The 15,052-nt window shown below is 42.6% G+C and overlaps 1 protein-coding gene across 1 annotated transcript in view; it reads right to left on the bottom strand.

Moving 5' to 3' along the window:
- Positions 1–2,466: 2,466 nt before the first annotated feature.
- The window catches only part of SLIT1 (slit guidance ligand 1), a 193,643-nt gene continuing 181,057 nt past the window's right edge, over positions 2,467–15,052 (bottom strand). The window contains exons 29-37 of the mRNA XM_060768243.2: positions 13,802–13,941; positions 12,420–12,513; positions 12,085–12,222; positions 10,428–10,665; positions 10,158–10,288; positions 9,531–9,685; positions 7,812–8,100; positions 5,935–6,146; positions 2,467–5,393 (exon numbers count right to left, since the gene is read on the bottom strand). Of these exons, the coding sequence (XP_060624226.2) occupies positions 5,155–5,393; positions 5,935–6,146; positions 7,812–8,100; positions 9,531–9,685; positions 10,158–10,288; positions 10,428–10,665; positions 12,085–12,222; positions 12,420–12,513; positions 13,802–13,941 (1,636 nt within the window). The 3' untranslated portion in view covers positions 2,467–5,154. The remainder of the gene's footprint in view (positions 5,394–5,934; positions 6,147–7,811; positions 8,101–9,530; positions 9,686–10,157; positions 10,289–10,427; positions 10,666–12,084; positions 12,223–12,419; positions 12,514–13,801; positions 13,942–15,052) is intronic.

Here is a 15,052-nt window from a genome sequence, read left to right on the forward strand (position 1 = left end):
TTGCATATATGTACATAATGAAATGTGGAGATGGTACCTAAGTCTAAACACAAAATTAACGCATACTTCATGTGTACCCAAAGCTATATATTTTTCATAATTTTGTGTATGAAACAGGTTTGTGTACATTCTCAAGTCTGTTTATCTCAGCCAGTCATGTGGACAGTTCTGTATTTTGGATTTTGGAAATCTGGGTAAGGGATGCTTGACCTATATTCCTTAGGATGCAAACATGACAATTAAAGCAGCATGAAACTGATCACTGTGCAGTGTAGATCCACCTCAAATGTCAAAGGATCTGGGTGCAAAAGGGCAGTGTAATCTTTTAATTCAGTATGCTCATTTATGCAAACTAATAGTTTAATAGTGTCCTAGTGCTGCATGCTGATTGACATATTAAAATTTCAAGAGACAGATAGTTCTCTTCCCCTCAAAATTGAAGTGACTGGATTGACCTTGAAGGAGCTGGGGGTGGTGATGGCAGATAGGGAGCTCTGGCGTGGGCTGGTCCATGAAGTCACGAAGAGTCGGAAACGACTGAACGAATGAACAACAACATGTGTTGGGCATGGGAGCAGCAAGAGCCAGGTGGGTTTTGAGCAAGGTTCATAAGTGCCACTCTAGCTGGATGGAACTTGATGCTCCATTTCCCATGCAGGATTTGGGCTCTGTATGGATTCTGTTCATTTAAGGCAGGAAAACAAATGTGTTCTAAATAATGTTTAAGCAGGCACATTTGTACTCTTGAACACAAAGGTAATTCCCATTGGATGTATGAATATTACAATTACATCCCTATATACATTGTGCAGTCCAAATAGTAAAAACACAGGCACTGCTTGGTATAGTTACCTTCTTGTAACTAGAGCGCAAAACAGAAGAGCTCTACCACTTCCTAAACGTCACTGATGTTAAAAGAGAGGAGCATCCAAAACGGATAGTGAAGAGGAGGCAAGTGTTAACTACCATGCTTCCTTATAAGAGAAAGTTAAACAGCAGTGGTTTCATTCAGACTGTAGTTCTGGCAGAGAGCAGGAAGATAATTATTTGTTAGGGGAGCTGAATTCCTGTCATGTTCATGTGGAAGACAATATGGACAATACTTTTAAAATCACCAAAAACAATACTGCTGTTTCGAAAATAAAAAGGACAACCACAAGCCCCCCTCCTCTTGTGCCAGCCCATCATAAACCTGCATCTTCATAAGAATGGTAAGTACCACTACACCCAATTAGAAAACCGATGTTAGTTTGCAGAGGGTATTAGAAGAACCTAGCAACACAGCACCCTTATAAGCATAGAAAAATACTATACCACACACAAATACAGTATAGAAATATATGTGATTCTATGTATTTGCTAGCAATAAGGGAGAAGAGACATTTCACATGTTCATCTGCAATGCCCTTTATGAGCTTCCCCTAGATGTGACAATTATTGGTTTGTTCAGATTGTATCCAGTCACCAAAAGAAAAGCATTATTTCCAATAATGCTGTGACTTGGAATGTTAAGACTGAATAGTGAACCAACAAAAACGTAGTGCAGATTTCTGTCAAGGGCAAAAAGCAGATGGAGTTGTCACTTGTTTATGAGTCATCAAATGGAATTAGGCAGTACGTTTCTAGCTATACAGTAGCAGGTAAATCAGGATATTTGGAGAAGATCATTTTGACTCTTGGGCCAATGAAACACAGCTGGCAGATGAACTGATGCAACTTCCAAAGAAATCACTGAAAAATAGTTTAAACTAAATCTTTGTGTTCACTAACCATTTGCTTGGAATGTCAGCTTTTGAAATTGGTACTTTATAGCCCTTATTGATTATTGTCGTCTGGATCCTTAATGTGTAAGTATGAAGGGCTAAGATGGCCAGAATAAGTAGGTACATTGCTGTACGTAGCATATTGCTAAAATTGTTATCGAATAAAACTAGAATCCTGTAGCAGATGGGAAATGCTACCATAATCCCTGATTGGGCAGTCTTTGTCCATTTGGGGGCACTGTGCAAGGAAGTCTCCACAACCCCCTTGCATACTCCTCCCTGCTCCCAGCAGTGACTGCTACTCCCCAAGCTACTGATTGGATTTAGGCACAATCCACCTAAGGAGGAAAAACAATCTTATATTCTGGTTGGAAGCTGACCCATTTCCCTTGGGTGTTCATGCAAAGCCAGACTGAGCCTGGACACAGCAGTCAGCGGTGGGTGGGTGGGTAGGAAGAAGGCGCATTGAGAAGCATTAAACTTCTTTAGCACAGCTGGAATGGAAGTGACAACAAAGTAACTGGCCCCCTAACAATGACATAAGTATGCTGTCAGAACTGCTGTGCCAGCTTACTTACTATCAGCCAGAGTCTACTACTAAAATATATACTGCAGTGATAGGTGTAGTGTTAAAAATCAGGCCCCCCAATACTCACTGCCTGGCATGTGTAAATACTGGTACTGGAAACATGAAGCCTTAAGAAACTTCAAAAAATCCTAATTAGTTTATTTGTGTAATTGCAGCTAATTTAGGAATTTTACAAATGGAAGTTTAAAAACTGCACATTATCAGTGGGAGGAAAAATACATTTAACATTTCTGAAGCTTCTATAATAAATAGAAATTTGAAACGATTTGGATGGCAAAACCAGAATGTGAATGTGATGGCACATATTAATGCCCCTGGAAATTATGTTACATTCAAATGGATTTGGCTTCAATCTTGTTTTCCCGTTGGATGTGTCAGTAGATCTTGGTGGTCACAAATGCTTTTAGTACTAATAGAGAGATTATTAAACCCTTCTGCCATTCAGATTTCTTCCACTGACCCAACACCTCTTAACCTGCAGCAATGACGGATTAGCACTATTGCCACACAGCTGTACACAATGGCTTTCACATTGCTTTCTCCCATCCCAAAAATAGCATGGAGTTGACAAGTGTATGGTCTATAATCCAGCCATTTAATACTTGAGACTTCCCAGTGAGCAACACTCTCCCATGAAGTTCCACTTTTCCTAGCTAGCATCTTAGTATACAATAAAACCTGATGTGCTATGAACCTGCACCCTGAGGTTGTCTCTCTTGCTAGAGCCAAGGAGCTGCTTTTCTAGGAGACCCTCATGGAGGAAATATCCATGTTTTAAGCAACAGGCACCTAGTTGAGGCTGCTGAGGTTGCCCTGGAAACTAGAACACAGGTACTGCCAAGGCCTTCAAGCTTCACGAGATCTCATCGTGTGGTCTCTCAGCAACTGTTTTCTTGCAGAGATATCAAATGAAAACTCAGAATTCTGAAAATCTCAGCTCTAGTTGTTTGAACAAAGGCGTTCCAAGCCTTCAAGGCTGGTTAGATACTTTAAAACCTGTCTGTAGAGAGATGATAAACATTTTCAATGGTCAGGACATATAATTTAGTGTGTTCTATTTCTTTGCTCCTCCACCCCAGCAGAAACAAGAAAAAATATGCAAAAATAACCTGCAAATCTGCTCGACTGAAATTATCTGTGTAGATCTGAGAGTACAGCTCTTCCTGGTCATTTAACTTGCATTAGTGCAGACATTGGGTTTATCTTGGAATGGTTGGCCCACAGCAAGTAGAGAATGAAAATTTTTTTCTGGATGAGGCTACATCCAAAGTATCTTTGAGCAAACTCTTCTGTCCTGGGCCCATCAAAGTTAACCACTAACAAACAGGGATTCGGAGACGGAAAAAGAGGAGACACTGTCGGGTTAGTTTATTTTGAATGCCTAGATGTTGGAGAGCCACCTTGTTTTCTTAGATGTCATGGCACAGACCTAGTTTCGCCTGTGGCCTGGATGGGCAGAGTCTAAAGTTCCTACTTGATAGTCTGTGCTTCAGATTTCATGGAGGGCAGTGCTTTGTTTACTACACGCCATTGTGCATGGGCAAGGCTACGTTATGGGTGACCTGGTGTATGATGTTGCATTTTGGGAGGAAAACGCTACTGTCAGTTGAGTGCAAAAGACACATGCTATCCATCCTCCTACCTATACCCTTCTAAAAAGGCAGATGAAAGTGACTGTGATGGGTATGGATATGAGTATCTTGGAGTTGGCAGCTGTTGATTTAAAGAACCACCTTCCTCAAATATCCAGACCTTTTGTTTCAGCAAACAGGTGGCATTTTACACAGAAAATGATTCTATAATGTGGAATGCTACGTAGTATTGGTTATGGGAACACAGAAGGAACCAGAGAAACGAAATTCTTCCTGTTCTTGAATGCACATCATAGAAACTGCAAAATTTTAACTCACAGTCAGGGAGCTTGGTCTAGTCTATGTCCTATACCCAACAGTTGCAATATGAAAAAAGTCAAGCTTCCTCCACTCTTCATACAACCAAATACTCAGGAGGTAAGATCCACTGTATACAAGTGAGCATAGACAAAGCATGTCTATTCCTGCTAATGCCAGTGGCTTAGCCAACCTTCACTTCCTTCTAGGTAGTTCTCAATATATGATCCTAACATAGCATGCCTCGAAATTAAGCTGATTTTATACCTTACTATTTAGTGACTATTAAGTTGTAAGAAGCAGTAAAAATGCAGACCCCTTCCTTCTTCAAATTATTCTGGTCCTATAAGACATCTTGTCTGCCCTTGTCCATGGCTGCTGCCTCTTGTCTCTAAATTGCTTGCAATTGAACCCCATAAATGGAAGATGAGGTGGCAATGAGCAGGGGGATAAGGAGAGAAGCTGGAGTGGCTACTCAGGAAAAAAACAGAACACAGAGCTGGCTAACAAAAGAAAGCAGGCACGTAGCAGGCTTCAACACCGGGTAAAATGAGAAGACATGAAATGACAGGATCCTGATGCTTGGCTAGGCATGGCCTTTCAGGACATCACAAACAGGCATGGCTAGAGTGATGAGAATCCATACTGGGTACAAACAGTGGCCCCAGGTAAAGTCTGTGCTGGATATAAATACATCTGTTCAGCTGGATTTGCCAGCAAAAGTCTTCTATCTACACTTTTGTCTGGTCCATCCAGAAGAGCCACTGTTGCCAAGCCAAAGAGAGCTGCTCAGCTGCCAAATGGAGCCTCTACCCCACCCCCCTCCCAGCAACAGGGGCAAGAGGAGAAGTTCCCAAGGCCTCTGTCAGGCCAGGCCTGGCCCACTGGTCTCTGGCCTGTCCCTTGCCGGAGACTACATGCACTGGGAACAGCCACATTTGCTGGGTTTTTCCACTTCCTCCACAAAGGAAGAGCCATCGCTGCACTCAAAGGTGTATTTCCTGCGCTTGAGACGCAGTCCTACACAGCAGCCTGGTCCCGGGCAGGATCCTCGGCACTCCACCCATGAGACAGGCCGAGTGGTCTGGCAGATGGCATATCCACGCTGGACCTGGTGGAAATCACGCATGGCCTCACCCCGACACTCTGACTCTGGAGGAAACAGAAACAAAGAAGGTGGTCAGGCTAGAATAACACCGGAGAAAGCCACAACACAAGGTAAGACTTAACTGGAGAGACCCAGGTGACTACCTTTTAAACATTAGGCATTCTAAATACATTTTAAGTGTGTCAGAAAGGAGAAAAATCCCTTTGGGATTGACAAACAGGAAAAGACACATTTGTTTTCTCTCAAAAGTCCTAAGAGATGTGTAAGCATTGCCTTTTTCCAGTGAAGTTGACAGTACAAAACCAGTCCAAGACAAAAAAAGGAGAAAGACAATGAAAAAGCATCTTTGCTCTAGGTGTGCTTTATGTTTGTTACTCTTTGGGAATGTTGAGACAACAGGATATTTTCCTGTACAGCAGGAAAGACAGAGGTTAGTTGCTAGGAAATGCATCAGTGGGTGGTGGCTTGGCAGGAAAGAACTCCCTTTGCTGCCCACAACTGAAATGTCAAGGCTCCCAGCATAGACAAGGGCTTGGGTTTCTGGGCAGAGAGTGTTCTCTTAGAAGAGCATGCATGAAAATCTACCTTGGTCACAGAGGTCCCCATCAAATCCCCCGTTGCATTCACAGTAGGCTTCTCCTGTGTCTGAGATCTGGCACTGACCATGAACACACTGCAAATTCTTGCAAGGGTTGTGGAGCTCCCCTTGCTGGTTGCACAAGGCCCCCTTGTAGTCCTCATGGCACTGGCAGCTATAGGAGAGTGGATCCAGGGGTACACAAATGCCATGCACACACCTGTCAGTGAAGCAAGATATAAAAGCTGAGTGTAGGTAGATACAAGAAGTTGTTGTATCAAAGCCCACCCCATCCCTGCTCCTTCACATTTTCACTCTCCTTTTATCAGAGGTACTTGGCAGGTAGGAGCCCCTGGTGGCGCAGTGGGTTAAACCTCTGTGCCAGCAGGACTGAAGACCGACAGGTCGCAGGTTCGAATCCGGGGAGAGGTAGATGAGCTCCCTCTATCAGCTCCAGCTCCTCATGCGGGGACATGAGAGAAGCCTCCCACAAGGATGATAAAAACATCAAATCATCCAGGCGTCCCCTGGGCAACGTCCTTGCAGACGGCCAATTCTCTCACACCAGAAGCGACTTGCAGTTTCTCAAATCACTCCTGACACAGCCAAACTTGGCAGGTAACAGCTCCGTAGCTCTTTCTGTGTCATCACGCCTTAAAAGCACCTGAATTGCTCACATTTTGGCTTCACAAGCAGCACTATGGCAAACCTATGGTATGTTAGAGCCCAGGGGTTTGGAATGGATGTCTTAAGTGTGATGGTCAAGGAGAGTGATGGGTAATCTGTCTTCTCCACAACTCTCATATACCATCCTCTATGGTAGGTTCCTGTGAAAGGGCCACAGCTCACTACCCAGTTTGCTTTATCCTTCAAAGTACCATGTTTCCCCAAAAATAAGACACTGTTGTATATTTATTTTCCCCCAGAAGACACACTATGGCTTATTTTCAAGGGATATGTTATTTTTATGAAGTATTGTACAACAATCTGCAATTTTGAGAAAACTTTGACTTTCTATGTCTCCCTCTATGCCTCAATTTGCAGCACACACAGAAGGACCGGGACCTGACAGGGGGAGCCGACCTTGTACACTGCATAGTCTTATTTTCACTATGTCTGATTTTCAGGGTATGGCTTATATTGCACAAATGCTTAGAAATCCTGCTAAAGCTTATTTTATGGGTATGTTTTATTTTCGGAGAAACAGGGTTTAAGCATGATTTAGAGGGACAAACATACAGGTTTTGTAAACAAGCTTATTTTAACAGAATAAAGACAGAGCTTTATTTTCTTGCATTCTAACTGCAATGATGTCTTCATATGAGTCCTTATTCTTGAATAAAATACTGTAGCCTATCGGCTGAGGTGGATTTATAAAAAGGTAAATTAGCCCAATGTTTTTGCTATGGGGAGGCATCCATGTGTTGCCTTGTTCTACCTCATCACAGAGGAATACACAGAAGAGGTAAAGCACTGTTTGAGTCCTACCATCTTCCAAAGTATGCTATCTCACTGTTGAACGGGTCTTAGTCTCAGAAGGTTCTACTTAGTATTTAGTCATGCTCAGAAAGACATTAGGCTGCCTTAAAACTAAATCAGATGGGTTGTCCATCTAGCCCACCACTATCTATCATGACTGGCAGCAACTCTCTAGTGTCTTGGGAAGAGAATGTTTATGTCTCCTGTCACCCGATTCTTTAAAATTGGAGCTGTCACTCTAGACTTTCTGGATGCGAAAAACATGATTAACTGCTCAGCTATCCTTTCACCCAACACTTGCTATGTCCTCCCCTCCATCCCACAGATGACACAACAGTGAGAAATACAACCCAGAAAGGAGGGCTAAAGGAGAAGGAGAACTTTAGCTGTCACTTGGTGTACTTACTTGTGCCCTTGGCAAGGGTTGCTAATGGGCTGGTCACAATGGGGTCCCACCCAGCCTGGATCACAATGACAAATAGGGCCATGAGGGGTGTTGGGTTGACAAATGCCATGCAGACAGTAGAGCTTGCGACAAGGCTCACAACCAGGCACCACACCTGGCTTCATCTGAGTCTTGGTGAAATCCTGCAGTTCATTGTTGATATAAAGGTTGCGAATACAGCCGTGGAAACTGGAACCATTCAGGATCTGCCAGAGGCGGAAGGCAGCAGAGTTCACATCCACAGGCATCCCTGGTGGAGAGAGCCACAGCAGTGAAGGTGAAGGGAAGAAAAAGAGATGGCGATGGGTGGGCAGGCAGGAGGAAGGAGCCCTGGAGTTCTCAACCTAGACTGCACAAGGGACTGCAAGAACCAGGGCAGGCCATTTGATGAAAGAGGGGCATGTGGGACTGGGCTGTGGTGCAGCTAGTTAGTAGCCAGCTGCATTAAATCACTATTGATTGAGAGGTCATGAGTTCAAAGCAGGAAATTTAGGTACCGCTTTATGCGGGGAGGCTAATTTAACTAATTTACACCATAAAACCTTCCAGCAGTGTGCAGAAGAATTAGGAAGTACTCCATCAAGGACTTGGTGTCACAAGTGGACGGTGAACCGGCAGTTCCCCCTGTGGCTGGAATCGAGCATACCCTCATGAAGCCGGAAAAGTTGGAATGTTAAATGCCTCTGTGTCTGTCTATATATGTTGTATGACTAAATGGCATTGAATGCTTGCCATGTATATGTGCATTGTAATCCACCCTGAGTCCCCTGCAGGGTGAGAAGGGCGGAATATAAATACTGTAGATAAATAAATAAATAAATAAGCAAGCTTGCACACCTCCCCGTCCCCTATATCTGGCTCTAGGCCTTTTTCTTACTTTGTTGCTCGTTCTTAAAAGGAAAGATAAAAGGAAGTATGTGCAGTGGTCAGAGCAGGGACAGATAAAGTGTGGCCCATGCACCCCTGAAACACCTTTTTTACAGCCCGTGGAGCCAGCCGTGACGTGTAGAAGACCTCACACACCGGGTCCTAGAGAAGTGCACTTGGAAAGTACCAGACGCAGGGCTTTTTTTATTTCTGCCCCTGCCTTATGGAATTCCTTGCCACCCTACTTGAGAGCCATGTGTGACTTAGGGCCTTTTACTCTAGCACTTAAGACCTGGCTTTTCACTAGAGCATTTGATCTATGTTAATTATTAATTTTTGTATGTATGTATTTTTATCTTTTACAATTTAGCTTGTAAATCGCCTAGAGCAGCTGTATGGCTGGCTAGGGGCATCAGATGTAAAAAAAAAACAAACAAAACAAAACACGATTCTGCCCTTAGTTGGGAGGTCCAGATTGAAGTCCCACCTCATTATGAAAATCACTAACTGACTAGATGATAGTAACGATTCTAAGTCTGATCCAGGGCTGTTGAAAGGATCAAGAAAACAGCTACATTCATCACCATAGACTCACTGGAGGAAAAGCAAGATCCAAGCATATAAAGTATAGATGAATAAAGGGTGTTTTATTTATTACTACTGTACTGCTATAGGACTATCCAGTGGAGATATTCAGTTTCTTAAAAAAACAGGAAATGGGCCGTATTTGGAGTTAACGCTACAAGGATAGGGCTGTCAAACAGAGTAGCCTCTCTTCTCCCCAAATGAAATGAGCTCAGGCTGCAATCATACCTCCAACATAGAGTGGAGCATCAGGGTTCAGTGTGTGGACCTTGCCAAAGCCATCCATGGTCATGGGGTCCCCTCCATCAATGGAGAGATTCACCATCCGCTCAAAGGTCACCAGTTCCACTGTATGGAACTGTCCATCATTAATTGTCTCTGCACTGGGAAGGAAAGAGAAAAACGTGATGGCAAAGTCTCATGGCACTCACTCACTCACTCAATAGCCTACCCCAGCTTGGCTTAACATCTGTCATCTACAAGCATTTTTCTCCTTTAATATACAAATTCATCATTCACAAACATTCCTGCCATTTGTTCACCACAGAAATCCATTTTCCACATCTGTATTAAGCTTTAGTGTAAATTACTGAGCTACTATCAAAGCTCTGTTAGTGGTTCTCAACCTGTGGGTCCCCAGATTTTTTGGCCTCAACTCCCAGAAATCCCAACAGCTAGTAAACTGGCTGGGATTTCTGGGAGTTGCAGGCCAAAAGACCTGGGGACCTACAGGTTGAGAACCACTACTCTAAGACCTCCCTTTCTCACCCTCCTGACTCATGTCCTCAAGACAAATGTGCTTAAAGTCTAAAGATTACACTGAGGTTGGGGCAGAAATCAAGAGCAGAGAGCTACCTGTAAATAGCAGAACTGGGGTAAGTGCCGGGATCATAGCTGACACGCACATGCCCTTGGTATAACTCAACTGCCATATGGTCAGTGTCCCCATTATACAAAAGGATTCCATTATCTTCAGCTGTAGAGACCTACAGAAAACGACAAAGTCAGCAAGAATGGACAAAGAAGTGAATTCTACTACTCAAACATCTTCACAAATGGCACAGGGAAGGAAGACAGAAGACACATGTTCCCTCGTGGCATGGCGAAGAGGATGGCAACTCCTACCTGCAAGGTGATGTTGGCACTGGGCCAGTTTTGCAGGTCAGTGAACTGTAGGTATGTGTCCCGGTCCACAAAATTGACACTCAGTAGCTTCTCACATTTGGGACCTCCAAAGCCAGGGAGGCACTGGCATAAGGCACGACTGCCAAGCTCCACACAGTTGGCACCATTCTGGCATTCTGCCCTCTCACAGGGGGTAGGCTGGAGGGAGCGATGGGGTGGTATCTCACAGAGCTGACCACTGTGATGAGAAAAACACACAACAAGGCAGAAGATGGAGAAGGAAAGAACTCTCACAGGTATCCACAGCATTGAACTAGGACTAGAGCTGAACTTTACGACAGGTGGTGCCTTCTCAATGCACTATACCTCTCACCTCTGTAGCCTGAATCTCCCTGCTTCAGAGACGATAGAAATCATACAGTTGTGTTTATGCAGCATTCTAGCTCACACCACACAACTGAACATAGGATGGATGAAAATGCCATGGCATACAAATAATTATATGGCAAAAACCTAAGGTATTTACATATTCAAAGACATAACCGTGTTAATTTGTATGGGTGTATCAAGGGATCTTTAATACTAGAAGAAATGAAGACGTTTTAGCATATGCTTTTGCAAGCTCAGGCTACTGCATCACATGCATTGACAAAGTAAACTGGGCTTACAAAATCTTATGCTACAAACTTCTACCCTCTCGGCTACAGTCAAAGGTGTTATAAGATCCCTTTGTATCCAGATTTACATAATTCATTCATCTTGCTCTCTTGGTATCTTTCCCAATAACAACATATCGTATATACTCAAGTATAAGCCAACCCAAATATAACCCGAAGTGCCTAATTTTACCACCAAAAAACAAACAAACAAACAAACTGGAAAAACGACTGACTAGAGTATAAGCCAAGAGTGGGAAATGCAGCAGCTACAGGGAAATTTCAAAATAAAAATGGGTACCAATAAAATTACATTAATTGAGGCATCAGTAAGTTAAATATTTTTGAGTATTTACATAAAAATGTAATTTAAGGTAAAACTGTCCAACTCTGATTAAACCATTATTCTAACCTTCTTCAATGCAAATGTGTTTATGTATCCTTCCAATAATAATAGAGTAAAATAATAATGTAATAATAACAATAGAGTAAAATAATAAATGTAATAATAACAACAGAGTAAAATAATGTAAATGTAATAATAATAATAATAATAATAATAATAATGTAAAATAATAAATGTAGTAAAAATAAAAATAATAACAGAATAAAATAATAAATAACTTTGACTCGAGTATAAGCCATTGGGGGGGGGGGGGGGGTTCAGCCTAAAAAAAAGAGCTGAAAAACTCAGCTTAACGAGTATATACGGTAGTTGGAAAGTGCTAGTCAACTTACCTCAGCACTACCATCTCACTACATGGAGGGGGCTACTGCCCGGAAGGTCAGAACAATTTGGAGGAGGGCACCATATGAGCATCTCCTTGATAAGAAAATGGATTCACACCAGGCTTGCCATTCCCTGGTACAGCAAATGGGAGACAATCTTCCACAAAATATGGCCCAACCATTCTAAGCCCAATCTCTGTTTTACAATTCTGGCAACAACTCACTGTTCCTCTGGTAATAAACTTGGCCATGTCCCCATCTGGGACTCATACCTGTAGCCTCCAGCACAGAGGCAGGAATACCCATTTGGCTCGTCAAGGCATTTGGCGTTGTTTTGGCATCGGTGATCCAAGCAATCATCGTAGTCCATGCTACAGTTATCCCCCATATAGCCAGGCATGCACTCACACCTGGAAGCAAGGGCAGATAAGAGACACTCATTGAGCTAGGGCTCCAAAGAACAGCAAGGCAAACATTCTGGGTGAAATCCATGGCCATGCTGCATGCTTCTCCTATCATGTTTACAAATCTTTACCAGATCTATTTCCAAGCTCCCCTGTTGATCTTGGGTTTAAACCACTTCTCTCTAAGCTTTTAAGCTACTCACTTGGGTCCATCAGAGGAGGTCCTGCATATGGCCCCGTGCTGGCAAGGGTTGAGCTCTGGGGAGCAGACATCCACTAGCTGCTCACAGTAAGTTCCTGCAAGGAGGAGAAAAAGATAGAGGAAATGCAGGTTTGTGCCCCATGTTCTGCTCTGTTGGAGCATGTAGGAAATCCGTGTGTGTGTGTGTGTGTGTCAACTGTAAAATTGGTCGGGCAACGCCCGGGGAGATGGCTGAGCCTGGGACTTTTGGATACTGTTACATTTTTGTTCAGGCTTGAGCTATGCAAGTGCAGAGAGAGAAGAAGAGAGAAGCAGAGAGACAGAGTTTGAAGTGGGCTCTCGCTTCATGAGCTATTGAAGGAGTTTATCCACATGGTCAAAGAAAGACTCATAAAAGGACAGTATGTGAGTTGATGCAACTGATCACATTGTACATATATTGTTCTAAACTACGAAGAGTAAACTTCGTATTCTTGATTGTTCTCCTGTGTGGCGTGTTTTCTTTCTCTGGCAAGGCAGCGTGTGGGCTTACTGAACGTGAACTATACATGGTTTGTTTTACATTACGGCCCATGCTCTACATGTTACATCAGTTCAGTAAAGTGAGGAAGGGCAAAATGGTGACCCAATACATGTATTTGACAAAATAAATGAATACAAGCCTCAGTTGCCTACTACTCAGCTGCTTTGATATACCAAGTATAAAATCTGCTAATTGCATGATTTGTTTAGGAGATAAATATTTTTGTTAGGAAAATGGTTGACACCATCTTATTAATTTCAGCAAGTGTTGCTTTCTACCTGGCTACCTGATGAGCAACACCCACTTTGAAACAGATATTAAAAGCGAAGAAGCTCTCTCCAGCTGTCACTCTGACAACCCTCTTAACTAGAACCTGGAAAACCCTCTTAACTAGAACCTGGAAAATGTACCATTTGAACTACAGCTTCCAGAATCCCCAAGCTAACAGTTTTTAGAATGGTTTTTAGAATATTTTTGTAAAAGCCTTAGTATATTTACAGGCTTAGGAACACTAGCTATACACTAATAAAAGGATGGGAGTGCTGGGCTCCCTTGCACTGCAGCTAGACCCATCAGTAAGAATTCATTTAGTGAAACTCAGTCTTTGTGCTAAACTACTCCATCTGAAAATCCAATGATCAGATTAGACCTCATTTTAACTCCATTTCGCTTCTCTCCGAGTTCACTCCATTTAAGACTACTTCATTACCTTCTTTAATCACTGTATGCTTCTACTATAAATTGAACTCTGGGTTTACTGAGTGCAAAAGCAGTGAAGCATAGAATATGCCTGTACTAGTCTGGTGACAGTGCTAGGACCAATATGGCCAAGTAAGCCTCCCTTGCAGAATCAGATTTACCTGTGTAGAAAGGAAGGCAGGTGCAGGTGTAATTGGAGGTGCCAGTAATGCAGGTGCCACCGTTCTTGCAGCTGCTGTCATTGCAGCTGCTGGTCTTCAGACTGCAGGTTGCTCCTTCAAATCCATCTATGCAGGAACACCTGTTGAAAGAAAATAAGGGTTAATTCACAGAGAAATGAATGGTTGATCTATTCCAAGGCTCTGCCTCTTGAAAGGTACTCATATAGTCAACTTCCACAGGCTCCAAATGCAAGAAAGTCTCAATTTGAATTGAACCACTTTACAACATTTTAAATGTATAATGTTACCTAGTCAGTTTTAATTTATTTATATTTATTTATTTATCATGTCAGAAGCAAATTGAGGGTACAGTTATAATGTATTTAAAAGAACACAAAGTTCAAAACTTGGCATTCTATTAAATGTCCTTTGACCAGTAGCCGACCACTTGGAGTGCCTCTGGTGTTGATTTTCAGAAGGTCTTCCATTGTGCATGAGACAGTGCTCAAACTGCATTATAGTAAGTGCTCTGTGGTTTGCTCTTCTCCTCACTCACATGTTGTGGACTCCACTTTGTAGCCCCATTTCTTATGAATAGCTCTGCATATCATGGTGCCAGAGTGCAGTCTGTTCGATGCCTTCCAAGTAGCTGGGATCAGACATGGATTAAGGTTTTGGGTTTTAACCTGCCACTTTTGGACTCTTGCTTGCTGAGATGTTCCTGTGAATATCTCTGTAGATCTTAGAAAAGTGTTTCTTGATTTAAGGCATTGGCATGCTGGCTGATATCCAAACCAAGGATGGGCCGGAGATATCAGTGCCTTGGTATTACAGGCTGCTGCTTCTCTTGGATGTCAGGTGGTACAATACTGGCTAAATAGTATAATTTCTCCAGTGGTGTAGGGCGTAGACATCCTGTGATAATGCGGCATGCCTCATTAAGACATTAATTTACAATTCACTATGTGTTCACATAGGCTAATCTTTGTTCTGTGTATTTTAATATATGTATTTTGCAGAAATGTGTTGTAATATGTGCATTTTATACAATGTTTATGATGACTATGTGTTTTTAGTTATGCCGTAACCCACCTAGAGGAGAGGCAGGTAAGAAGTATAATAATAATTATTATTATAATTATAATAATTATTATTATTATTTTCCAGAAAGTTTCACCAGCAATGCTTAGCAGTGGACAGCATGTCTATGCAGTTGTGTGAAGAGGAGAGCCAAGAAAATGAGCAGAGTGC

Source organism: Anolis sagrei, chromosome 3 (genome assembly GCF_037176765.1).
Source record: "Anolis sagrei isolate rAnoSag1 chromosome 3, rAnoSag1.mat, whole genome shotgun sequence".
NCBI classification, from domain to species: Eukaryota; Metazoa; Chordata; class Lepidosauria; order Squamata; family Dactyloidae; genus Anolis; species Anolis sagrei.